This window comes from Amphibalanus amphitrite, unplaced genomic scaffold, assembly GCF_019059575.1.
Source record: "Amphibalanus amphitrite isolate SeventyFive unplaced genomic scaffold, NRLGWU_Aamphi_draft 000044F_arrow, whole genome shotgun sequence".
Lineage (NCBI taxonomy): Eukaryota > Metazoa > Arthropoda > Thecostraca > Balanomorpha > Balanidae > Amphibalanus > Amphibalanus amphitrite.
The window spans coordinates 1,382,024-1,409,733 of record NW_024881540.1 but is presented as its reverse complement, the minus strand read 5'-3'; the positions used below and the strand labels follow the sequence as shown (position 1 = coordinate 1,409,733).

Below are 27,710 nucleotides of genomic sequence, written 5' to 3'. Positions count from 1 at the left end.
CGTTGCTGTTGCTGACGCTAACTTCACGGACATGCGGACATGTGACAATCGCGAATGTAAACAAAGGACTTTTGACTGATTATTTTACAACTTAAATGTAAATAAAATTACATTGCTATAATTTTGTTAATCTTTCTTAACCCGCGCCCCGTAGGGCTACCGGCGGACCCTACCACCCGTAGGGGGGGGCCGTTTCGGCCCCCCCCCTAAGATCTCGGAAAGTTACCGGCCGATTTTCAAAATTCAAACGGCGTTTGATAGCCCTACCCGGGAACTACCTTGTGACCAAATTTCATTGACCTAGGTCAAACCGATGACGTCACAGGTCAGGTCAAAGGTCAGATTTTCACCGTTCACAGGCAATTCAAGAAATGTGCTGTGAAATCGAGTAAATTGGTAATTTATTGAAAACCATCGATGGTATATTGTTCGTCAAACACAAACTTTGCTATCTGAGGTCACTGATACCAGGTCAGGTCACAGCGAGGTCAGGTCACCGGGGGTAACAATATGAATGTGTCGTGTGATACATGTTTTATGGTCCATTTTACATGACAAATGCGATTATGTGGGTTAGGCAGCCTTTGGGGCCAGCCTAGGTCACGTTTTGGTGAAGGTCAGGTCAAGGTCAGGTCAAATTAGGTCAAATTTCAAAGTTGATATTTTTGCATAAAATGGGTATCCATTCGATGCAGCTCGTCACGGGGAGTCTAATGGTGGTCTTTGTTTTGCTCTACGAGTTCTAGAATTGCCAAAAAATGAGTTTGAAAATTTGACGTCATCATTTTTGAACAGTTTTTTTCGCTATAACTTGGCCAAAAAACGAGGTATCGATCTGAAATTTGGTATGTAGATAGAAGACAGTAGGTACTATCACATGTATTCCGGTTTTTTCGAAACTCAAAAAACTTTTTGGATTTTTGGGCTAATATATCCAAAAAAATGCTTTTTTGATTTTTGGGGATCAAAACTCAAAAATTTCAAAAATCCGAGATAGCAGTTTTGTAGCCCTGTCAATTCTACACCTTTTATGTCGTGATCATTTTTCTGTATCTTCAAAGCTGTAGGCCTGACAGGTCTTCTCGCGAAGGTCTTTTTTCGGTCGAAAATGACAGAACATGACGTCACTCTGACGTCATTTGTGGCCAACCTATCACAGCCTCTGGAAAAATTTTTGGTCACAATGTGTAAAATTGATGCCCGGAGGGGTCCTGAAAGTTTGGTGGCGATATCTCCAGCCGTTTAGGAGATATCGACCGAAAAGGACAGGGGGGGGGGGCCGTTTCGGCCCCCCCCCCTACGGGGCGCGGGTTAATAAAATTGAAAATAAATTTTGTGTTTCAAGAGAGAACAATCGTCATTCTTTTGGTATATGTGATGCCAATCTCCAGAAATCTCCAGATTGCGTTCCAGCGCCTTCAGTGAAACCTCTGGTAGAGCCTCCAGTCAAGAATTTCTACTGGAGGCGCTGGAACAGGCCCATAATATCCGCCATGTATTGCTACCATATCTATAAAAAAAAACTTCAGCTTATACTGCCTTGCTTCAGCTCAACTCGGGTTATGTCCGTTAATTGGTTTTGCGTCAGCGCTTTTTGTTTTTTGGGTTTGTTGTTTTGTTGGGTCTGTTGGGTTTTGGTTTTCGCTTGTGCTTAATTTTCAAGGTTGTCTTATACTCTATAGGCAAAGTTCTTCATTGTCTTGTCTTGCATTCTCTCTCGAAATGCAAGCTAATATTTTTTTTTTATCAAATTTGAATGGTATGAATTGGAATAGGCGACATGATCCATACCGAATAAAGCAAGAACTTGTTGGAATGTTGGAATGTGAATTCAGAATTATCACACTTGATTGTATGTATTTGAGGGAATGACAATTATTACACATGGCAGCAAGGGCGACGTCTGCTAAGAGTGCACGGTCGGTCCCTGCACTGACTTTGACTGGCTGATTTGGCGGTTGGCGACTGCCTGCCACCAACCGTAAATCAAAATATACCTATCAGGAGGCTAATAAACATTGAGCGCCTGTCCGCTTCAAACCCGGACTTTTGTAACTGGGAGCGCGAGATCTCACCACAAGTTCCCTCAGAGGGCAAGCTCTTCGCAGATGATGCCAAGATTTACAGGCGTATGAGAGGCAATGAGGATCAGCAGCAACTCCAAGCAGACCTGGATAAACTACAAGAGTGGAGCAACAGGTGGTTACTCAAGTTCAATCAGGATAAATGCAAGGTCATGAACTTCGGTAGCAGAAATCCCAACTGCAGCTACAGCATGGGAGGAGTTCAACTGGCTCACTCTGAACAAGAAAAGGACCTTGGAGTTCTGATTTCAACAGATCTCAAGCCCTCAGCACAAGTTGCCAAAGCTGTGTCCTCAGCAAACTCCATGTTGGGCCGTATAAGGAGTACGTTCACATGCCTCAATGACAAGATCCTTCCACCACTATACAAGGCGCTGGTTTGACCCAGGATGGAGTTTGCAATCCAGACATGGTCACCCTATCTCAAAAAAGACATTCAAAAGCTTGAAAAGGTGCAGAGGAGAGCGACAAAGCTGGTTCCCTCACTTAGAAATTTACCATATGAAGACCGACTGAGTGCTCTTGGGCTGACAACGTTAGAGCAGCGAAGAACTCGCGGAGATATGCTTCAAACTTTCAAGATCCTGAAAGGTCTGGACAGAGTTGAGGTTGACAGCACATTCCTCAAGCTGGATGACAGGTACCTGGGAAGTGGGAACTAGAGGACACCAGATGAAGCTCGTCAAACCAAGACATCGAACACTAAAGCGCAACAAGTTCTTTTCAGCAAGAGTGGTCGACATGTGGAATGGTTTACCAGAACATGTGGTATCCAGCGACAACATCAACCAGTTCAAGAGAAGATATGACCAACATGTCGCAGAACAAATGACGAGAGGGGGTAGCCACTACGAGCATCCTTAGTTTGCTCCCTTACCCCCGTATCCTATCTCTTCGGTAAGCATCTCTTCGGTAAGCACCACCTCTCACCACGTAGAGTCCAATGCTCTACCGAGACTGAGCTATGGGACTTTCTTTTGCTGTCTCCCCCATGTTTACTGGTTCTTGAGCTGGGGGCGTTTAACCCCCCCCCCCCCCCAGGCCCAGCAAGTGGTGTGTGGTGAAATACCCTGGCAGCTGCCAGGTTAATCAAAAGTTGAACATATTGCAGTCCGAAGATGTGGCAACACGGGTTCGGAGAGGCCGACGTAACCTTGCGTTTTCATTGTAATTAATTCATCTGCTCTGCGAACTCAAGCTGCAAACTCGGCTTCCAATGACCCCACACCGACAGCAGCTGAGGGCTCATGCCGGCCTGCGGGAGCCTCGCGCTGGAGCTGAAGGACGCCACTCTGAGGAATATTCCAGGATGTGAGGGTTCACTTGGGCTGACTGGCGATCAAGGGTATTATTTCCGGGCAAAGGACACTCAGTCTGGTGTGAGGCTTGCGAGGTTCTGAACCTCGCCGGCACAGGCCATTTCGCTTCGACGGCACAAGGGGGATTGGTACGACCCCCTCGCGTTTGGACCCTGATCGAGATGGAGCTTCGCGGAAAAAAAAACGGGCGTGCTGCCCGTGACGAGAGAAAGCCGATGATGCCCAAGTTTAATGTCCTAGGTCATCGGTTGACCTTCCAGGTCAGGTCAATGACCCAAAAGTCGGAAAAACGGGACCTGTTAGAACGTCGTAAAGGGTGGCTGCTATGAGGTTTTTTCGGGGTGCTGATCAGGAATATTGTGTGAGCTTTGATCACAGGTGATGTCTTTATGCATTTAGGCCAGGTCAGGTCAGGTGAAGTCAACCAGAAGGGGTCCTGCCGGGTATTCGTAGTACGTATCAACCGCCTCTGACAGTTTCGTAAGATGGTACGATTGCACCAAAACTACTTCGTAAATGTTCAAATGGTTAAAAACTAGCCTAGAAACATGTACAACTCGAAATATGAACCGAGGTTATCAAAGGTCAATGACCTGACCTGACCTTCAAGTTGCCTTGACATACACTCTAATGCATGTGAGCAACATCAAATCACATGTGTGAACGCTTGAAACCACAAAAAGACTGCAACCGCGCAACTAATGCGAGCCGACATACGCCGAATCGCGATTCGGGCCAAACATGGTCTCGAAAAGTAGGTCACAGGTAAAAGGTCATTTGGATCAGGGTCATGAAATATGCAGGGTAGGTGAAAAGTTATCAATGCGAGGGTACTGAAGGTTTCGTCGCGATCGGCCGCTTTTTACGCGAGTTATTTGCGAGAAACCTTAGGGTGGTTGCATTAGCCCCCCCCCCCCCTGTGCCGCCGAGGGTTAAGGACAGAAATTGATGCCTTATTGACCCCATTCTGGCTCTCTAGTTGTACACAAACAAAGTGTGGAATTAAACATGTTGGCATCAGCCATCAACATCTGCTATTTCATCGGCGGAAGTCGGAAAGAGGCCTTTAGATAACGCTCCTCCCTGCCTCATTCCAGAAATAAATATTATTTACTTATGGAGACCTCTCAGCATCTTCTGACTGTCATCATCAGTTTCTTTGTGGTTTTTCCATTGGTGAGTACCTACTCATTTTACATTTTTACGCTATGTTATTGAATGTTAACATCAATAAAGCAATATCTGCTGTATGATGCAATGTTGCTAATTGCTATCGTTCCTAGCCTGATTCAAGGGACCTGGTTGCCACATCCCCCCCCCCCCCAATGAGGCTTGACTTATCCATACTGATCTTGACTGATAGCAGCACCTTATCGATTATTGTGGATTATTGATCATATAATTTCAGATCGGTGCCCGGTGATGACACCTTGCATCGTAACGGCGCGTAGGCGGTAGGATATTTGAATTTCACACACTACACCAGTCACCAGGGATACAATGTGTGACCGTCATTCGTTCTCAGTTGAGAGTGTCGTGTTATGTTCTAGCATCTGCACGCGAAGCAGGACGTTGTGTTCAGGTACGGTCTGCTGGAGACGAGGCCGACAGATGGCGCTCAGGGCCGACGCTACTGTGTCACCTACTTCCCCAAAGTGCACAACCTCACCATGGACAGCACCAACACGGTGGGTGGTGCAAAGACGGGTGCTCTATTCCACGTGGTAAGATGCAGTGTAAATGTAAAGTTATGTGGTGAGTGATACATTGTCAGTTATAAACAATGTTCTATGTTTTTAATTTTGTATGCATTATTAGTCAACATTTGTCTAAAAATTGGACATTAACATCGAACTTGTATAGCATATTGCGTCTTTTTCGCTCTTAATATTGTGTTTTGTCGGCGTCGTTTTTTCTGCCACTTTACCTAATTGTAAGCTGGCTAAATCTGAGCGACCTCTGAGATGTCACCTATCCACCTGAACCCGCCTGACCTCTGTGCCTCTGTGTGTGACCTTCCAGACGAGTCACCCGGTGTCGGACCTGACCGAGTGGGACGGCTGCGGCCCGCCGCCGGCGCCGGCGCCGGCCACTGCCGGCCGCTGGGTGTTCCTCAACCAGTCCAAGGCGGCCAACTGCTCCATCGACCAGCGGGTGGCTAATTTACTGGTGAGCGCTGCCAGCGTCGCCCCCGCTCTTAACTCGCGTATTTGCTTCAACTGTTTTGCTTGATCGCCTCACTGATGTGCTTAATCACAGCTTAACCGGCCCTGTTTATCCGTTAAGTCGGTTCCGGCTGACGGTTTTGCGTGTATGCTCCAACTGGTCTGTTCGTTTGCCTCACTTTCGTCCTCAACCACCATCCAGCTGTGCTGAGTTGACTAGTAACCCTCCTACCGATTCTCTAATGTTGCAGACGCTGCAGGCAGCCGGCATTGTGATCCAGGTCAATGAGTCGTACGACGACCTGGCCGCCAGCACCAACAGCTCGCCGATGCCCGTCACCTTCATCAGCTGGCGCCACGTGCCAGCGATTGTGGTCAGTGTCCTCCCTGCCATTCGGTCACGTGCTCGCTTCGAGAGTGTCGCTATGACAAGCCAAATGCTACTGAGTAGGCGACGTGAACGTATACGTCAATGTGTCTTTCGTTGGCAAGGCAAGGAAGTAGGATACTCGCTTTTACAACCCTCATTGTCGCTGAGCTGCATCTGTCTACTGTCTTAGATGCATGTATGCATGCATGACATGAGGAACAAATTGAAACTAGAAGCGTTACACGCCAGTTTTCACCTGAAACCGACCAAGGCCTGGACGCGACGATCTATTTTTCGCTTGGTATTGGGCATATGACCTTTTGGCGTATGAACTTGATGTTCGTTTTATCCATGTCTACTGCATCAAACAGGTCCGTTAGTAATATTTGTCTCAGTGACCTGACCTGACCTGACCTAACCTGACTGGTTTCCGTACAGAACGCCTCTCCGCCGGTGGAGGCGATCCAGTACGGGATCCCCGAGGAGACCCTGTTCAACTACGGCCTCATCATCATCTGGGTCATCGCCAACACCACTATCCTGCTCGGGGCCATCTGGAGTGCCACTGTCAAATACGAACTGTGAGTACTAAGCCAAAAGATCAAACGTAATATAGCATTGAAGTTATCGTCATCTATTAATGATATTTCGGAATTTACTTGCGAAACATTGTACTATCGCGGCATTGGTCTCGACCTTGTGCTGAGCAGGGTGAGTCGACGGATATTGCCGTGTCGCAGCTTCGGCCTCCAATCAGTCCCTTACCGACCCATGGTCTACCACTGACTGACGACTCCCGTCGTCCACTCTCCCCCTTGGTCACCAGTGATATCTGCAGTCCGGACGCCCAAAAGCCCAAATTATCCACCACCATCCACCACCTCCCCACAGACACACTCAGGAGGAGCAGGCGCGCCGGGACGGCCCGGCCGGCGGCCGCTCGGCCTCAGTGACCACCACCCAGCCGGCGGCCGGCGAGCTCTCCTCCACACCTGTGACGGTCATCTCGGCCGTGGCCGCCATCGCGCTCATCATCACCTTCCTGCTGCTCTCCTACTTCTTCCCCAAGGTCATGTGTAAGTACCATTAGAAGGGTCTGAATCGTGCTCGGATGAGGGTATGAGTTACGACTGAACTAGGTGCCATTGTGGTTTGTGGGTCAGCTACCTGTCATATACAATTATGATTCAGTTTTATCCTAAAAGAGTAGGATTATCTCAAAACTTCCGTAGGCCAACTTTAGTTTATAGAAGTTGTGAGTGGCGTTACCTTTTTTAACCTGGTAAGTATCATAACAATCAGCCATTGAAGGTCTTAGCAAATTTTGAAAGCTGCCGTCGTGAATATGCTTTAAATTTTCCGTGAACTTATAATTGGCCATGTAGTGTCCCTGAGCTCCATGTTTCCACATTTCACCGTGTCTCTCTGTTGGCAGATTACGTGGTGTTGGTGTTGTTCTTCATCGGCTCTGTGTCCGGAGTGTACACCTGCCTGAGCGCCGTCAACGCGCGCATGCCCTGCAGCTGCGACCTCGGACTGTGAGTAGTACAACTGTGGGTAAACTGAGACAGATGTGTCTCAGTGAATAATGGAGAGCAGACTGGTATCAAGGGCCGACTGAATAACCAGTGAAGTTCGGGCCTCGGTTTGTTACTTTAATTTGGTACAGTGAAGACCTAAGAAAGGACAGCTCGACCACTTTGCAAGGGCAGACTGTGGGTAAGCCAAGGGAGCTGAGCCCACAGTTATAAGGGGTGACAGTCATAAATGTGGACAACCCGTGGCAGCTGCTGCCATCTTGCATTGTGCCAACTAGGCTGATGCCGTTTTACTGAGAGAACATGAATTAAAAAGTGATGTGCAGGCGGTGATCGAACTCAATAGAGTGCATTGTTCTCTGTCCCACAGGGCTCCGGCGGTGACGACGCGCTGCTGCTCGTGCCGGGTGCGCGTCTCCCAGCTGCTCCTGTTCGCCGTATCGCTGGCCGCCGGTATCGTCTGGCTGGTGTTCCGTGATAACGACGTCTGGGGCTGGGCGCTGCAGGACGTGCTTGGAGTGGCCTTCACGTGAGTAGCGCGGGGACTTTGTAGTGCTTAGTTTGCTCGTTAGCAGTGCGGAAATGTTATCGTGGTTAGCTGCATTGCATGGGCCTTTTTAGTTGTGTTGGGACTTTCTTGTAAGTTTTAGTGTTGGACCCCTTTGGAAGTAGGGGGAGGTATTCTTGAGTAGTGCAGCGGCCGACAGGCTATCTTTTATAGGACGGCCCTGTGCGCCCTCTGGATTGGACGGAATGTACGATTTAAAATGAGAACAGCAATTAGTACAATTTTTTATTAGTTGTTACGCTAGTCACCACACTATGCCTGCCTAATTTTCTCATCTCAAATATGTGATTTGCGTGGCATGATTAAAATATAATCCGTGACATTTGGGCCGCATCGACGGCTGACTAATCCGTGACCTCGACGTCTTCTTCCAGAGCCCAAACAACCTTGATTCTTGATTCTTGACCGCCCGTCTGTTTTCAGGCTGTCGCTGATCCGCTCCTGTCGGCTGCCCAACCTGCGCATCATGACTTTCTTCGCCGTCGGTCTCCTCATCTACGACATTTTCTTCGTGTTCATCACACCGTTGTTCACAGCTGTGAGTATGACGGAGTGTAAAGATTTGCCACTTATAGAAGCAATGCTGAAACACTTGTATCTTCTCGCTAGCCTAACGATATTTAGGCATAAGGGCATGGTGTAGTGATTGCATTATTCGTTGCGATAGTAGATGGGACAGAATGCGATACCTTTCACCAATCCCTTTTCCCTTGTCAAGCTGACCACACTTTCCAGCCGAAATATGTTGCATGTGTCCTGACATCTGTCGTTCCGTCTTTTCAGAACGGCAAGAGCATCATGGTGGAGGTGGCCACCGGCGGCGGCGACTACATCCTGCCCATGGTGCTCAAAGTGCCGTACATCGTACACTCGCAGTACCCCGAGTGCCAGTCGCCGCAGTCTTTCTCCCTGCTCGGTCAGTAACCAGAGGGAACACTATCGAAACTGGGATACCGGGAGATCGTACACATACGTGAAAACTTATGTGTTAAGTGAATGAACCACTGCCATGAAACCCCGTTCAACCGCAGTGCGAGAATACAGGTCCATTAATTGGATGTAATCATCTCCTTACTCGTGTGTGGTTGTGCGCATCCATATTCTGGCCTATTCTCCGTTTCCTGGTGTCCAGTGCGGTCACTTGTATCGTCTGACCGCTGTCCTCCTCTCTCGTCTACAGGGTACGGAGATATCATCGTGCCGGGCTTCATAGTGGCGTACTGTGCGTCCATTGACAAGATTCACGGTATCGCCTATCACGCCTACCTGGTCACGGCGGCCACAGGTGAGGATGAGTACTGTCGAGGTGCCGCGTGTCTCGGTGTCTGTTCTCTGGACAACCATGGGGTAACCATTCTTACAGATTGCACTGTGGGGTCGGACGTGGGTCTGCCGTGATGACCTACTGAATGCCGTGGATCTGGAACTGACATTGCCCTAATGCCTACGCAGTAGTGGCTGCGGCGTGGGCGTTGTGCAACTCAGCTGTACACGAGTACACTCAGCGCCTCAGCGGTACGGGTGTGGACCCCGATGACCGCCGCAGTTCGGGCGCCTTAAACCCCAAATCATCATCAGGGTACGGCGTAGGCTTGTGGTTACGCTGTTTAGGTCATTAGGGCATGGTGGTGGGTGACCCCCCTGTAAGTTACACACTACACAAAATACGATGGGTGGGCCTAATCGTGATTCCTTGTATGCCGTGAGCCTTATAGTGACTCCCCCTCTCTCATTCCCAGGTTACGGCGTGGGTCTGATAGTGACGTTTGTGGCGCTGTACGCCATGGAGGCGGCCCAGCCGGCGCTGCTGTATCTGGTGCCGCTCACCCTGCTACCTGTCGTGGTAGTGGCGCTCATCCGACGGCAGCTCAAACTCCTCTGGCACGGAGCCAAACAGGCGAGTCCCTAACGCGACAACAGCGTATCTGTCTCTGTCTGTCTGTCTCTGTCTCTGTCACTCTCTCTCTCTCTCTCTCTCTCTCTCTCTCTCTCTCTCTCTCTCTCTCTCTCTCTCTCTCTCTCTCTCTCTCTCTCTCACTCTTTCTCGCTTTCTCTCTTTCTTTTTGCTCTCATGCAAGCTCTCACTCCACTTTTTCCTTGCAATAACGGTATCCACTGCTCATCAACTAACCCCGGACAAGTGAGACAGACCAGCCTACGCACCTCCGTCACATCTGAATAAACAAGCAGGCCTGGACCGCCATGCGTATGTGCGTTCCCCCGTGGTGTGCGTGACACTCAGTATGAAGAGGTCACTAACCGGAGCGGTGGACTCTGACCTCCTCCCCCCCCCCCTCCTGTTCATCATCTGGCAAATGTATCAGTTGCCAGGCCGGCCGGCTCTGCGGGCTGAAGTGTGGGTGAATGGGGGACGTTTTTCAAAACACCGTGCCGGCCGGCGGCGGAGGAGGGGGAGGTGGCTAGCGCGGGGTAGAGACTGGGATGATACTGGGCGTGGGAGAAGCATTGGTTCGTCTCAGGGCGGTGTCGCCTTGGTGGAACGCCAGCTCCCACTGGGTACGGGTAGGTCAGGGGGACAGTCTGTTGCAAACGGAATCACGACTGAGGGTTTGTCTGACCCCTCCGCCCGTGTGCCATGCTCGCGTCGTGCTCGGTGACTGGTCACTGCTCCCCGCCAGTGTCTGTTTTGTCTGCCACTGAGGCGGGGCGGGGGACATAAGAAGGCTTATGACCGACTTTGCGGCCTGCGCGCTGTGTTTTTGTTTTGTCATACGGCTTCTGAGCCGTGGCGCCGCTTGTTTGCGTTTGGCGGCACTGCACAGTGGGCCGGGCGGCCGCCAGGAGCGCTGGAAATTATTTGCGCTCGAGTTATCGTTCAACTGACTGTGAAAACATTTCATTTACAACGTTTAGCGAGATACCACACCAATAAGATGTAAATTCAAGACTTCTAATACCATGCATGCATGCATGTTGCAATTTGCATACACTGCACTTAGTTTACTGAGGAGTTCAAAAGGCGTCATTCCTGGTAAGATTTTAACACACTTCCCGGCACTCACAGTTTCTCCATTAATGACCGACACATGAATTGGTCAAGGATACAATCTTCTCTCTCTCTCTCTCTCTCTCTCTCTCTCTCTCTCTCTCTCTCTCTCTCTCTCTCTCTCTCTCTCTCTCTCTCTGTCTCTCTGTCTCTCTGTCTCTCTGTCTCTCTGTCTCTCTGTCTCTCTGTCTCTCTGTCTCTCTGTCTCTCTGTCTCTCTGTCTCTCTGTCTCTCTGTCTCTCTGTCTCTCTGTCTCTCTGTCTCTCTGTCTCCCTGTCTCCCTGTCTCCCTGTCTCCCTGTCTCTCTCTCTCTCTCTCTCTCTCTCTCTCTCTCTCTCTCTCTCTCTCTCTCTTTCTCTCTCTCTCTCTCTCTTTCTCTCTCTCTCTCTCTCTCTCTCTCTCTCTCTCTCTCTCTCTCTCTCTCTATCTGAGGGTCGAGGCTTCGCATCGGAGGGTCGAGGCTTCGCATCGACCCTCCCCTGCCTGTTGTAGGATATAGAACCCCTCATATTGAAGGATATATTTCTTAAACTAGCAGGGAAAGCATACAAAATCGACTACGGTTGGAAAGTGTAACACTAGCCCAATCTTTTTATACCGTCAAAATTAGGTGCCCGAAGTTACATTTTTATAAACGTATAATTTAATACATCTTTAATATTTCCTCTAATATTTTTGAAACCTGCTGCAAGCTTACTATATATAGGATCAAGTGAGTGATCCCAATGAATTCGGTTATGAATACGATCACAATATGCCCCTGTAGAAGGTATTGTAAAGTTCAGAGCGCTGGGCATCCCCGTTTTTGCACTGTCGCGAAAATAAGGTTTCGCATCGACCCTCCCCTGCCTGTTGTAGGATATAGAAACCCTCATATTGAAGGCTATATTTCTTAAACTAGCAGGGAAAAGCAGAAAAAATCGACTACGGTTGGAAAGTACAACACTAGCCCAATCTTACTATGCCGTCATAATTAGGTGCCCGAAATCACATGTTTGAAAGAAATGTAACTCAATGTATCCTTAGTATTTTCTCTAATATTTTTGAAAAATGCTGCAAGCTCACTTTTTATAGGATCAAGTGAGTGATCCCAATGAATTCGTTTATGAATACGATCACAACATGCCCCTGTAGAAGCTATTGTAAAGTTCAGCGCGCTGGGCAACCCCGTTTTTGCACTGTCGCGAAAATAATGTTTCGCATCGACCCTCCCCTGCCTGTTGTAGGATATAGAACCCCTCATATTGAAGGCTATATTTCTTAAACTAGCAGGGAAAAGCAGAAGAAATCGACTACGGTTGGAAACTACAACACCAGCGCAATCTTATTATGCCGTCAGAATTAGGTGCACGAAATCACATGTTTGAAAAAAATATAATTCAATGTATCCTTAATATGTCCTCTGATATTTTTGAAACATGCTGCAAGCTTACTATATATAGGATCAAGTGAGTGATCCCAATGAATTCGGTTATGAATACGATCACAATATGCCCCTGTAGAAGCTATTGTAAAGTTCAGCGCGATGCGCATCCCCGTTTTTGCACCATCGCGAATATAAGGCTTCGCATCGACCCTCCCCTGCCTATTGTAGGATATATAAATGAAGCAATTTGCAATTTTCAGGGCTCAAACGATAGAAAATTGAATTTTCTACAAGATGGTTATCTCGGATTTTCAAAATATTGAGTTTTAGGGGTCCAAAATGTCAAACCAAATTTTGAGAAAAATTTGATTTTTTTCAAAAATTTGAATTTTTCAAAAAAATGAGACAAGTTGTCCTCGGGCATCAAAAGAAGAATCAGCATGCAAAATTTCAAGTCCGTAGCTCAATATTTGGTTGCTATAGAGGGCGCAAAAAGTAACAAAATATCCAATTTCATTTTTCAAACTCAAATTTTTGGTACTTATAGGGGTCGTAGAGCAAAACAAAAGACATTTTTGGAATCCTGAGATAAAACTGCATCAGATAGCATGTTTTGAATTCAAAATTTTGAATTTTGAAAATTTCGAATTTTTAACCCCTTTTTTCACTTTTTCACCATTTTGCGGGGGTCAAATCTCCAAATTCTTGCCACCATCGTGTTCTACGTCCAAAACTACCCCAAAAACATGTGTCACACGGTATTTAAATGTTATTTTGAAAATTCGACTTTGTGTGACCTTTGGTGACCTGACCTTGACCTTGACCTGTGCTCCAATTCGCTTTAGACACAATGAGACTTTTCTTACATCTTTTGGGCACATGCCAAGAAATTTTGAGCTCGCTGCTGTCGGTAGTTCGGTCTCTGGGGCCCAAAATGAAAACCCCTATTTTTTACCTTTGACCTGACCTTGACCTCAAGTTTGACCTGAGAACCAAATTTAAGTATTCATCAGATGCGTCTTGTTTAGAGCTTTCGTTTGCCGCCTCGCCTGTCCCGCTGCGACTAACCGTTCTCGAGTTATGGGCTGGGGACGTCTGACGGCCCCCCCCCCCCCCCCCAGCAAGTGGTGTTATGAAAATACCCCAGCAAATGCCGGGTTAAAACAAGTTTTAAATGCTAATCGAACACATCTTGTTGAGACCTTTCGATCGCTGCCATGCGCATCTCGCTGCGACCATTTGTTCGCAAGTTATAGGCTAAGGACGTTCACTACCCCTCTCCCAACCAGATGGTATAAAAATACCCCAGCAAATGCCAGTATAGCTCCTAAACTAGCAGCGAAAAGCAGAAAAAATCGACAACGGTTCGAAAGTACAACACTTGCCCAATCTTATTATGCCGTCAGAATTAGGTGCCAAAAATAACGTTTTTATATAAGTCTAATTGAATATAAGCTTATGTAGATGTCTGCAACATGTTGCAAACTCACTATTTAGAGTGCAATCAGATGAGTGAGCCCAATGAAATTGGTTATGAACATGATCACAATAACCGTGTGCATCATGTGCAGTCGTTTATTTTCACCAATAAGATGTTCATTCATGAGAAAAGAGCAATTCAAAATCTAGTCGAAATCGTTCAGATAGCCGCTTCATTCCCTAACCGTCAGTTAGACTGTGTTCGGAGCTGAATATTGGCCGTGACATCGGTCTCATACTTATTCACGGCACGGCATCGTATCCTATGATCAATTTCGAGTCTGTGGGTATTAATTTTTTGCACCCTGAGCACGTTTCATTTTTCGGCATTTCTAGCGCTCCTGGCGGCCGGCCGGCCTACTGTGCACTGGAACGCTGCCGGATGGCCAGTGTGGGTAGGAATAGCAGGGACAGTCACTGACCGACCCCAGGGGAGCTTCATACATAACAGGGTGCGACAGCGTGGGGTAGGGGGGACGCACAGCAGACGAACCTTCTACCGTCCGCAAAGGCTGCCTAGGGCGACACAGCACTGCTGCAGGGTGATTGATAGCTTCAACACGCGCCTATCAAAACGACATGCTATGGGTCAAATGCGCATTGAGAATTATTATAGTTTATTCCTGTAGAGTGTATGTTTATAGCCTTGTTTTTAACTATATTTGCATTTGTATACGTTTCATATTTGTGACTACATCCGTTATTGGGTGCCCATGCCCGTTGATGCTTTATTCATTAAACAAATAAGCAAACTTCTCAAGCGTGATATCGACCTCAACGCTCAGAGCGCGTAATGGGCATGGCACCGTTGGCAAGGCGCATGACACCATTTTCATGGAAGCTGATTACGTCCACTGGATGAGAGCATATATCGTCCCAGTACAGTGGTCCATATTAGATCTGTACAGCGGTATTTTCTATTTCTCCTCTAAAAGACACGGAATTAGTAGTCAAAGCTTTCGCGACAGCTTCAATGCTCGGCATTTTTTTTCGGATGAGTCACGTTTGCTTTTTAACACGACCAATGACTGTTGCCTCATCGTAAATCGATGAATTAAAAAAAAAACTGAAATAATGCCGACAACGTTACTCGTTTTCCACCAGAAACAGGCAGTGGTAATGCGAGCCTGACGACCCTGGACACCCTGTCCCCTTCATCCGTCTGGACCGGGCGCTGTTTGGTTTATCGTTTTTGCAGTTTCCCGAATTGGATACTCGGACCAAGTCGCGCGTTGCTCTGTCGTGTAAACGCTGCCGATAATGTACAGTTATGTGGCGGTGTATATATTTCATTCATGTGATTCATCGCATAAACCAGACATGCCTTCGGCTACAAGCTGATATTCTGTGCTTATTTTCGTGTATTTGTGGCCGGATCTTCGAAAGTGGGGAAGCATTCAGTGAATTCTTCCACCACTTCTTGCAATGGATTTGTTAAACTCCGCCCTACCTTCCGTCTCAGCCGTGTTTCGATCTGCGGCTCGGTTCTTTTTCCTCGCCGTTCACCCGACTGTGGTATGGCAAGCCCTGCTTGCTGACAGACTTTGTGGCGTACGGGCTCCGGAGCCGCAGGACTGTCGCCTTTTATCGGTCACAGATTCTCTTATCTTCACCAGCTATCTGAGCAGCGTCAGGTCTGACAGTTCGGTATTAAACTTGATGGGATGGTAAAGCTTCTTGGCTCGTCCGCATAATGGAGTTTGGTGATCGCTTTTATGTCAAAAAATCTTCTTTGTCGAGCTACCTAAAATGCCTAGTGTTTTATTGATCCGACTTCCTAACGAGAAGGTAAGCCTCAAGCCTGGTATATCGGATCAAAAGCATCCATTCTTTACAGAGAAGTTAGATTAAAAACTATCTTGATTCATCAGCTTTCTTATAATCTGATCACGTATCCTGCAATAATAACGGGAGCCCGGCTCATGTCCGCCAGTGCCGCGGACGCCGCAGTCCGGCCGGAAGTGCTGTGTTTCTGTAGCGGCTCGGTAGCGCTGTTTGCCGGCCGGGCCGGGTGACTGACACACCGCCTGGTGCGCCTGTTTGGCTGATGATCACACCGGTCTCTCGGTGCGGCGGCGCGGTCGCTGCCGGACCCGGAACGCGCCGCGTCCCGCTGCAGCCCGCCGGTAACGAGCCGCCGCCGACGCCAGAGTTTATTTTCACAACACCGTATGATCCGGGCCGGACATAGCTCACTTTGTACGGCTATTTATTTTCACGGGTCTCGTTAGAAACCGAAAATGTGTTTTGAGCAACTCGAGACAGGCTTATCTGAGGAAAACGGTACGTCACCCGCTGACTCGTGTGACATGCTAGGCACTCGTGCGAGGCTGAGCTAGCTCAACTTCAGAATGTGATTTTCTCAGCGCCTTCCTTCACAGAATAAAGCTCTACCCACTTCGTACACATCCTTTGCGATCAGGGCCTCGGCTAAGGAATTTTGACTGGTGGGCCACTTGGGCAGCGACATGGACTGACCTTCGTAGCCATAGCCCCCCCCCCCATTTTCGATTTCTCCCCAGATTTCGGCCACTTTATTCCGCAAAAAACGTCAGGATGGCATTAAAAAATGTAAAGAAAAAACGGGGCTCGACCACCCCCCCCCCCCCGACTCTTCAGAGAGAGAAGAGAGAGTAGGGACCCACAACCCTCTCAGTGGTGATACTCCGGCGGTACATGCATAAAGTCGCACAAGTATGCACAAAATATTGACGCAGATTATAAAACTTTGGACGATAACTTACGGCCGGTCGGATGTTAAAAATCAGCGAGCCCTGAATGGATCGCTCGCCGACTACATAGTCGGAGATTCGGAAGCGGTCGGACGGGATCGGACGTTGTCGGGTGGATCGGGAGGAATTGTGAACAGCACAAGTGCAACTTTACATATAAAGTGGGTTGTAGCAGGAACCCCGAAAGGGGGTTGTAGCAGCAACCCCAACATCTCTGAAAATGATCATTAAGCCTATATGGTGTCGCATGGAAAAGAATTCGCTCAAAAGCCCAAGCGCACTGCGCAACCCTAATATTTTCTTTAAAAAACTAAGTTATGTACACTTCTGGTGAACAGTGTCCCAAACTTCAGATTTCTCTTGGGTGTCTGAGTGGAAAATTCTAGCCACCCAAAATGTGAGAGTGGAAAATTATCCTTTCTTATTCTTGAGTGTCATCTTCGGCCCAAATGAGAAATTTTTGGAACGCTGACTGAACGGTTCGAAATTCGTCCAACTGGTCAGATGTGCGACTGCAAGCATCATACCGTTCGTGAAGACGCATAATATCGCTTGCAGACTTCAATCGGCTGGAAGTTGCCGACGCTACCTCTAGTTTGACTCTGGCTTATATCGTGTCTATCGGCGAGCCGTCTGAGATCGCTCGCAGGCTTATCCCCGACCGTCTGAACTGGTCTGTTCTTTATTCGTAGTTTTTCTTGTAACCGACTGGTCTGCTGCAGATGCTTGTGTGACTGTAACCACTCGATCGATCGGAAAGCTTGCAAGAACTCTCGCAGACCTCGATCGGCTGGAAGCCGCCGACACTATCTGTAATTGACAGAGGCAAACGTCTTTCACGATTATTGCATAAAATTTAAAGCCTCGGTCACACTTAAACGGATTGGACCAACGGACAAGAAACGGACGAGAACTGTCAGCGTCCGGTGATGTCCGTTTGTTTCCGTTGGACGTCCGTTTGTCATCCGTTAATATCCGTTCCATGTCCGGTGGTGTCCGGTTGAGCACACCGGACACCACCGGACATGGAACAGATATTAACGGATGAGAAACGGACGTCCAACGGAAACGAACGGACATCCCCCGGACATCACCGGACGCCGTCCGTTTCTCGTCCTTTAGTCCAATCTGGTGAAATGTGACCGGGGCTTAACCCACGGCTGTCTCAAGAAACCGGGAATGGTGATGGTATTAGGCGGGCAACGACGATCAACTTCTTACTTTTAATAAATGCAACAATGTAGTAGGGCCTCTGTCTCTGTCTGTATCACAATGTTACCTATGGCGTGATGTAAAATGTGAAAACTTCGATTTTTCAGAAAATTACTGGTGGGCCAAATCTTTGAGGCTGGTGGGCCATTTCGGGTCACTGGTGGGCCATTTGGCCCACCAGTTAACATGTTAGCCGAGGCCCTGTTTGCGATGTAGGCAGTGTACACGCATCACATCTCTGGCTGCGACTGGTCTAAGATTGCCGTTTCGTTGGCCGTTTCTTCATTAGTTGTGGGCTGCCGATGCTGCTAATGTGCGGCCCTTGGTCTTATGGCCCGGTAGGCCCCTATCGATTGGTCACGACATGGACCATGAGCAGATTTAAGTCATCATTGACGAAAAACATAATTTTTACGAATTCGTATTTAATAGTTTAAAGCGGAGTAACATAAAAGATGCCGAAAAGTTGATCGCACAACCTGTGAAATGCGTAGAATCACTCTTGGAATCACTCAGCTCCCCTCCCCAGAACTTTCCAACCACAGTAACTGAGCCCGGGGGTCCGAGGGCGGCGGCGGCGGCCCCCGAGACCGGCCCGGCGCGGTGCGTCGGCAGACCGTTCCGTTCCCTCGGGACGGACCGATGGCCAACGCCAGCGTGCAAACCGAATTCCTCGCCGGCCAAGCGTTGCAAGAAGCTGGAGCGATTTGCAAACATTGTCAGAGGCAGGTTGGCAGTGATGTAGCTGGTTCGTCTCAGAGATCGGCGATGTGTCTTGGCAGACCTCCGCTATGACCGACAGGAACCGCTATCATTGGCCGTGCGGTTTTAGTGCTGGCAAACCGCTGAAATCGTTTGATGTGTTGTGTGCTATTGCATGCGTAAATACTGCGGTTTCAGCAGCTCTTACTCGTAGATTCTTTTTTTCCACTTCCCAAGCATTATGACTTTTGCATAATGCATAACCAAGTCCGTATAGTTTCTCTCTCTTGTATTGTATTCGAGTGTAAATGACGATAGAATTATAAATCTTCATCTTCGCTTGAATGTATTATGTAATTCAACATATATTTAAGTGCGATACTATAGGAAACGAGAAATATTAGAATGTTCGCTGAATCTGGGATATTACATATTGATATATTGAACTGAATTTGCTTGCGAACATTGTTTTATTTCACGCTCCGAATAATCGTGCTGGGTGTATTGTATCGTTCAATATGTACATAGTGCATTCAGCATCGAACACTATCATTCACCGATATTATATTACTTATCACACTGGCTTGATCTTCTTAATTTGTGTGCGTGCAGAGTGCACTATTCTTTTATAGACTGTGGCATTGTTACGAGCGAGCGAGCGCAGCGAGCGAAGTGAGTCTTTTCAATATAACGGAAAAATCTCAGTATGAGCGGCCCGGCCCGGCCCGGCCCGGCCCGGCCTGTAACGCTTTTGAGAGGCTTATATCTCAGCAACCGCTGGACTGATTGGCCTGCGGTCTTTTTTGTTGGGTAGCCCCATCCCTTCTACCCCGTAATTGACTACTTTTGATACATCTCAGTGACCGTCGTGGCACGTGCCACGTGAAAAGTCAAGGGTGTTCAAGCTGTTTTGCAAAAGTAGTGATTTTGAGAGGCTCATATCTCAGCAGCCGCTTGGGCGATTGACTTGCGGTAATTTTTGTAGGGTAGCAGCATCCCTTCTACCCAAAATAGGATACACTCGATGCATGTAGGTCACCCCCAGTGCACGTGCAAAATACAATAATAAGAGGTGCCAAATTTGTTCCCATTTCAGTAACTCGGTAATTACTGGGGCGATTTCGCTGAAACTTGGCATACAGGTAGGCACCCACCAGGCAATGCATTCCCATGTGTTGCGGTTAGGGTGCTACTGCACGTGCGCACGTGCAGGGGGCGTTTCCAGATCTCGAGAACGGCTGGGCCGATTGCGTTCAAATTTGGTACACGGTTGGGACCAGTTAGTAGGGTGCCGTGCAAAAGCCATTTTGGACCCCGTTTGCACGTGCACACGTGCAGAATGCCGCTTCCAGATCTCAGGAACGGCTGGGCCGATTGCGTTCAAATTTGGCACACCGCTAGCGACCGGTTAGAAGGGTGCTTTGCGCAAGCCCGTTGGAAGAACCTTCTCGCCCTTCCGCACGTGCAGGGCTCATTATCTCGCTCGCTCGTTCTTCGCCCAAAAGGCGTTTTACTGGTATAATAAAGGCGTTACTGGTACTGGTCCCTATGCGGCTACCACCACTGCACACTCTTCCACATCGTCAGCAACTGCAGATACTCGTTGATGACCGGCCGATACAACTGGCGTCACGATATGGTCCTTCGCAGACTCATCGAAATCATTCGCCCGGTGCTAGAAAAGACGGACGCACCTAAAAAAGGTACCCATTTCAAATCTAGCAGCGGAACCGAATATTACGTCCCCCCTCTGCAGCGCAACACTGAGCGAGGAAAACCGGCGGCAGACGACTGGCAGCTAATCTGGGATGAAGAGCACGACCCATACGTCTTCCCTCCCCAGATTGCCAGCACCAATGCACGTCCCGACATCGTCATCTGGTCCACTGCAACAAAGACATGCATTGTGGCTGAGCTCACTGTCTGCTGGGAAGAAAACTTTTACCAAGCTCACGAGCGCAAGCAGGGGAAGAAGGACTATATCGACCTAATCAACACAGGCAGGAAGAATGGCTGGCATATGCACTACTTTGCAGTGGAAGTTGGAGCTCGAGGGGTCACATCGGACAGCCTGTTCTCATTCTTCAGATACATGGGACTATCCCGCAGAAAATCTCTCAAGGAAGCCGACACCGTTGGTAGGACAAGCCTCCATGCCTCTTATACGCTATGGCTATCGAGAAATCAGCAGAAGTTCAGCAGATGGACGCTAGTTGAGAAACCGCTCTTCACCATGAGACCTGAAATTCCGCCACAGAAAGACGCAGAGCCGGAGAATAGGAGCCCTGAGCCCCCCGCTCCCAGCGCAAACCGGACACATGCGAGGCCGACCATTTTCAATTACACCAGGGCAAGGAAAACACAACCTGAACCACAATCAGGTGCACGCACTCCCTGTGGTTTAAACAACCTAGGCAACACGTGCTTCATCAACTCCATCGCCCAGTGTCTCATGGTAACTGATAGCCTCATTCCATTCGCCTCCACGGAGATAAGAAATGCTTTATCGAGCCTCAGGGCCACAACCAAAATGGTCACCCGCCCCACAGAACTCGTCAAAGCTATTGCTCAGCTCAATCCGTCCCTGACGACAGGTCAACAGCAGGACGTGGCCGAAACGCTGGAAACCATGCTATCTTGCCAAGCCGACAGCGCCAATGTAGGCATAGGTGAAATCACTGATACCATTAAATGTACCGCGTGCGGCTCCACCCTGGAGACGCCCAGGCCGCTCATTCCACCCATTCTTCGCGTTCCAATATCGGCACCGTCTCTCCAGGAATGCATATCAAATTCACTCGCCCCACAGCCGCTCGAGGGACGGATATGTTCCCAGTGCCATGCTCACTCCAGTGAAATATCCACACAAATTCTCGTTGCTCCCGATGCTGTCTGCATACAGCTCCTCCGTTTTGATCACGGCACTAACACTTCTAAAAATACGTCAAACGTGTCGCTCGCCCCTACTGTTCAGTTAAACGGCGTTACCTGGTACATTACGGGGATTATAAATCACGTAGGCACACTACATCAAGGACATTATACTTCACTTGTAAAATCGACTCACCGTTGGTACCGCTGCAATGACTCCAAAGTATCAGAAGCGTCTGAAGGGACAGCCCTCAGCTCAAGCACAAAGTCGGCCTACTTGGTTTTCTTAAGCAAATCTTGAAATGTCGGGCATGTCATTCTGGTGGGGGTGACGGTTGGAGCTCCAAAAAGGCCTTTAACCCCACACCGAGGTCCGCAGTCCTCGGCACCAGTATGCCATCCTCGACATTTCGAGCATTTGCCTCATTTACTGTGGACCAAAAACATCAGGTGTGCGTCCTGAAAACGGATTTAGGCACCATTTGGTCCACCTGAGGACATATCCTCATCACCATGTATATGATGCATATGACCAAGATGTGAAGCGTCCCAGTCACCTCTAGCTCTATGTGAACCTGCTTATCTTGTCCGACGGATGAATTCGTCTCAAGTGGCGCGTTTATGTGATACGGCTACGGAATTTCAAACGTTTGGTCTCGACATTGTGAGAATGTTAAACCCGTGTGCGGCCCCAATGTCTGTGTTGCATCCTTTTCTGTCCTTTTTATCAGCAGCAGTAATTGGTGTTAGTCAGTTCGGCTCATTAATGTCTGTAGAAACGCCTAGGGTGCTGAGAGATAACCAATGCTGTGTAGCAGTTCTCGTGCAATTTGTTTGTTTTACAGAAATACCTTTTCCATGTGAAAAAAAATCTTAGCTGTTATTGGCAATATCAATAAACCTCGTGTTATCATGTTTTTCCATTTCGGTATTATGAGTTTGATGGGGTTTTGATGGGAGATTCTCTGACAGTTGTGACACTCTCTTTGTCCGTGGCTGATACGTTTCCGTAAGTTAACCGTCTCCCCAACTCTGTCCACAGCCGTCCGGGGGTGAGCTGATTCGGGAGCACGCCGACTACAACTCCGTCTCCCCTGTGGAGGAGTAGGGACGCCGCTCACTAGTCCACCGTCCGCCTGTTCATCGGACCGCCGCTGCCGGCTGTAGGAGTTGTCCGGGAGCGCTGGCTGGCTGAAGAAGGTGCGTCCCAGGTCACTGGGATGCAGCGGGTGCGGTCCGAGTGTGCGGGAGGCCGCGGTCCGGCGGCTCCGGCTCTGAATACCGCAGCTCGGCCGTCCCGTGGGTGCCGGCGGGCCTGGCCAGGTCGACCGTCTCGGTATTAAGGCAGTGTCGGAGAGCCGGCGCGGTGAGAGGCCGTCCGCTCCGTCCGCGCTGCGCCCCTCCCGTCCCCGATGTGCGCCGGACGCCGTTTGACCGACCTACGGAAACGCCTGTTCAAATGTTTACGGCCGCTACAAGCGCTGTGTCGGTCACACTCCAAAACGGACACCGCCCAATGGCCACTCATCGCCAAACAATGTCAGACAGCTGCTGCGCTCTGAACCTTTTTTTAGATAATTTGTGCACCGTTAGCCTTTTTACCCACTTATATATCATAATTTTGGCTGATTTACGTATGAATTGCTATTTAGATACTTAATTTTGTATATTTTTCTCCTATTCATGGTGAAGCATTATGAAAAGATGGGACTTACTGATGTATTACAAGGAATTTTGATAAGTTTTGCCCGCGCACATGCTTCAGAACGGGTTCAAAGGGCAAATTAGAGGCAGTGTGTGCTACAGTAGAATTTTTATGACACGAGGTGGTGTTTCAACGTGTTCAGGTCGCTCATTGTATGGTGGCAGGGCGTACCAACTTCTTTGGTAATGTTTAACATTGGTATCCATTGACCTTAGTACCATTTAATATTATAACTATCTAGTTCAAACAATGTTGTGTGATGTTTGTACTCACCGGTGGGGGCTGGTGTATTGCGTGACTCGTATATGCCCGATATCTACTGGCTGAAGCCTGAAGCAGTTTATTTTTCTCATGATACAAACGCGCAGCGAGCGCTTTGTATTCATAGAACACTTCTCTTGGTTTTGGTTATGTTCTGTCGTTACTTAACTTTTCGAGACAAGGTGCAAAATTTCACATCGCTCAATTTTTTTTCTGGTCGTCACATGGATATATTTTTAGATGAGCCAAGTTGTAAACATTTGTACCCGTACTTTATTCTGGTTGCAGGTAGAGCGTAGGTAGCTCAGAGAAAGTGATACAAACGCGCAGCGAGCGCTTTGTATTCATAGAACACTTCTCTTGGTTTTGGTTATGTTCTGTCGTTACTTAACTTTTCGAGACAAAGTGCAAAATTTCACATCGCTCAATTTTTTCTGGTCGTCACATGGATATATTTTTAGATGAGCCAAGTTGTAAACATTTTTATCTGTACTTTACTCTGGTTGCAGGTAGAGCGTAGGTAGCTCAAACAGCGAAAGTTGTGCTTGCATTATTCAGTTATCAAAAGTATAATTGAAAATCAGGCGTAGTTGTTCGTAGGATCTCACGATTTACCCTGTCCGCACGTTCGGAGTGTGATCATAAGATATTTTTACGAGCGAGCGAGCGCAGCGAGCGAAGCGAAGTCTTTTCAATATAAGGGAAAAATCTCAGTATGAGCGGCCCGGCCCGGCCCGGCCCGGCCCGGCCCGGCCCGGCCCGGCCCGGCCTGTAACGCTTTTGAGAGGCTTATATCTCAGCAACCGCTGGACCGATTGCCCTGCGGTCTTTTTTGCTGGGTAGCCCCATCCCTTCTACCCCGTAATTGACTACTTTTGATACATCTCAGTGACCGTCGTGGCACGTGCCACGTGAAAAGTCAAGGGTGTTCAAGCAGTTTTGCAAAAGTAGTGATTTTGAGAGGCCCATATCTCAGCAGCGGCTTGAGCGATTGTCTTGCGGTAATTTTTATAGGGTAGCTGCATCCCTTCTACCAAAGGTCGGATACTCTTGATCTATGTGAGTGACCCCCAGTGCACGTGCAAAATACAACAATAAGAGGTGTCAAATTTGTTCCCATTTCAATAACTCGCTAATTACTGGGGCGATTTCGCTGAAACTTGGCATACAGGTAGGCACCCACCAGGCAATGCATTCCCATGTGTTGCGGTTAGGGTGCTACTGCACGTGCGCACGTGCAGGGGGCGCTTCCAGATCTCGAGAACGGCTGGGCCGATTGCGCTCAAATTTGGTACACGGTTGGGGACCGGTTAGGAGGGTGCCGTGCAAAAGTCAGTTTGGACCCCGTTTGCACGTGCGCACGTGCAGAACGCCGCTTTCAGATCTCAGGAACGGCTGGGCCGATTGCGTTCAAATTTGGCACATCGCTAGCGACCGGTTAGAAGGGTGCTTTGCACAAGTCCGTTGGAAGTACCCTCTCGCCCTTCCGCACGTGCAGGGCTCACTATCTCGCTCGCTCGTCCTTCGCCCAAAAGGCGTTTTACTGGTTGTAGAGATTAGTGCCCACTGCAGTCGTAAACCTTTTCGCCTACCTACAGTAGGCTGTTTTCCGACATCTTTCTCAGAGTTTGTACCGTACTCTCTTGTGCTAGTGGATGGCGTTCGTGGTTACGAGCGAGCGAGCGCAGCGAGCGAAGTGAGTCTTTTCAATATAACGGAAAAATCTCAGTATGAGCGGCCCGGCCCGGCCCGGCCTGTAACGCTTTTGAGAGGCTTATATCTCAGCAACCGCTGGACCGATTGGCCTGCGGTCTTTTTTGTTGGGTAGCCCCATCCCTTCTACCCCGTAATTGACTACTTTTGATGCATCTCAGTGACCGTCGTGGCACGTGCCACGTGAAAAGTCAAGGGTGTTCAAGCTGTTTTGCAAAAGTAGTGATTTTGAGAGGCTCATATCTCAGCAGCCGCTTGGGCGATTGACTTGCGGTAATTTTTGTAGGGTAGCAGCATCCCTTCTACCCAAAATAGGATGCTCTCGATGCATATGGGTCATCCCCAGTGCACGTGCAAAATACAACAATAAGAGGTGTCAAATTTGTTCCCATTTCAGTAACTCTGTAATTACTGGGGCGATTTCGCTGAAACTTGGCATACAGGTAGGCACCCACCAGGCAATGCATTCCCATGTGTTGCGGTTAGGGTGCTACTGCACGTGCGCACGTGCAGGGGGCGTTTCCAGATCTCGAGAACGGCTGGGCCGATTGCGCTCAAATTTGGTACACGGTTGGGGACCAGTTAGAAGGGTGCCGTGCAAAAGTCATTTTGGACCCCGTTTGCACGTGCGCACGCGCAGAATGCCGCTTCCAGATCTCAGGAACGGTTGGACCGATTGCGTTCAAATTTGGCACACCGCTAGCGACCGGTTAGAAGGGTGCTTTGCGCAAGCCCGTTGGAAGCACCCTCTCGCCCTTCCGCACGTGCAGGGCTCACTATCTCGCTCGCTCGTTCTTCGCCCAAAAGGCGTTTTACTGGTTATATAAATTCGCGTATTACATGAAACCAAATACATACATGGTTGTTTTATCTGTGTTTTGTTCTGGAGTAAGTAACTGCTCACTGACATTTGATGAAACAATAGGTATAGTCCCGCACTGGTTCGTGCGTCCCAGCAAACATGCCCACATGGGTCCCATATGGGGTGAACATGGGCCAGATGGGCCCACGTGGGACATGGGCTACAGATGGGCTACCCATATGGGCCCCATATGGGATCAAGATGGGCCAAACGCATGTGGGCTGGAGATGGGCATCCCATGTGGGTCCCATATGGGGTGAACATGGGCCAGATGGGCCCACGTGGGACATGGGCTACAGATGGGCTACCCATATGGGTCCCATGTGGGCGCCGCGTGGGTCCCATATGGGGCCTACGTGGGCTGGCCCATATGGGTCCCACGTGTCACCCACTGCCATTCCCATGTGGGACCCATATGGAAGAGGTGGGGGGCCCATGTGGGCCCCATATGGGAACCATGTGGGCATGTTTGCTGGGGTGGTTTGACACACGAACGAAGAGTAGCTTTGAGAGTAACCAACGCTCCCTTGAATACTTGGATTTCCACGGGGGGGGGGGAGGAGGGACGGTGAACATCTCCCTTTTCTAGCTCGGTTCACGGGTCACGTAGTGACACGGTAGGCGGGTTCGAAAGAGCGGCAAAGTCACGAATAAATAACTCCAGTCATCCTTCTCGGCAGGTCAAAGGCAGGGTATATTGAGTGAAGTCAAAGGCCACGTTACCAAAGGTCAGCAAAGATCAAATTTCGCCCATTTAGACAATCTTCTATCAATTGGTTCGTAACTCGGCAACCAATAAAGCTGCGGCACTTGGATAAAAATACAATAGCTCCTTTAAAGCTCTTTCGGGTTAATTTCCTCATATTTAAGTTGAGGTCAACGATTCAGCCTCCAGAGGGTGACACTGTCGAAACTGACATCTTTGCGGAAAATGTTTCCTCTGTTTTTACTCACATCTTGCACAGGAGCGGTTTTAGGGCGGGACATGAAGACGTGTCCCGTGACGCCTTGTTGCGTTACGGTCGATTAGCTGGCACCTCTCCGCTATGGTGTGGATTGGTGATGTCACATGACCAAAGACCTGTGCTGTCTGTCATTTTGTGTCCGTTTTAGGATGGCAAAATATAATGCGCGCAAGCACGTTCGAAAGCAAAATAATTTTTCCTTACTCTGTTGATGTGATGATTCATTCATTAGGCACATCGTCAATCGTTATTGACCATTCGAAGTTAATCGTCATCGTCATCCTTTTGTGGTGCCAAGTGATGCCTCTTCTGATGCTCTGTGATGCCCAGTGCAACCTTTGACGCCCGCTGGCGCCTGGAGCGTTCCTGTCTGAGGTAGCAGCGCCTGCGGCGGCCTGGTCTGGCGGGCAGCTGTCGCTGCGGCCTGCTGAGACCGGCCAGCACTCAGCCGTGCTGCCTGTCCGCCTCCAGAGCTGTGCTGGACGCATTAGCAGCCGTCTAACATAAACAGTGGCGGCCGGCCGGCCGGGCCGGGTGGCCGGAGGCCGTCGCGGCGGCTCAGTAGAGGCCGGCGCAGCCGCGGACGGCGGCCGCTCCCCCTGCGCGCGCCGCCCGCCGGCCGCCATGCCGCCCTCGACGGCGCTGCCGCTGCTGCTGCTGCTGCTGGCGGCCGGGGCCAGCGCCAAGGCACAGGAGACACAAGACTACTACGACGAAGATTACTATGGCGGTAAGTGGCCGCCGGCGGTCGGTCGGTCCGTGCGCGCGGAGGGAGGGCCGGGCGGCTTACT

General features: G+C 49.2%; 2 protein-coding genes across 4 annotated transcripts in view; both read left to right on the top strand.

The window, feature by feature from the left end:
- The first annotated feature begins 41 nt into the window (after positions 1–41).
- LOC122377452 (signal peptide peptidase-like 2A) lies at positions 42–23,209 on the top strand. Its single transcript, XM_043357494.1, has 15 exons — positions 42–56; positions 1,346–1,368; positions 4,501–4,579; positions 4,954–5,091; positions 5,426–5,572; positions 5,820–5,942; positions 6,377–6,519; positions 6,830–7,014; positions 7,374–7,476; positions 7,847–8,005; positions 8,468–8,582; positions 8,828–8,960; positions 9,225–9,329; positions 9,784–9,941; positions 22,456–23,209. The coding sequence occupies exons 3-15, from the start codon at positions 4,520–4,522 to the stop codon at positions 22,519–22,521; spliced, it is 1,635 nt and encodes a 544-aa protein (XP_043213429.1). The 5' UTR covers positions 42–56; positions 1,346–1,368; positions 4,501–4,519; the 3' UTR covers positions 22,522–23,209.
- A 4,290-nt stretch (positions 23,210–27,499) lies between these two features.
- The window catches only part of LOC122377451 (fibril-forming collagen alpha chain-like), a 37,992-nt gene continuing 37,781 nt past the window's right edge, over positions 27,500–27,710 (top strand). For 2 of the 3 annotated variants that reach the window (XR_006255869.1, XM_043357492.1), the window contains exon 1: positions 27,500–27,649. Coding sequence is in view for 2 of the 3 variants with exons in the window: in XM_043357492.1 (XP_043213427.1) it covers positions 27,544–27,649 (106 nt within the window). In the remaining variant the exon portion in view is untranslated. The remainder of the gene's footprint in view (positions 27,650–27,710) is intronic. The other variant, XM_043357493.1, reaches the window with a different exon arrangement.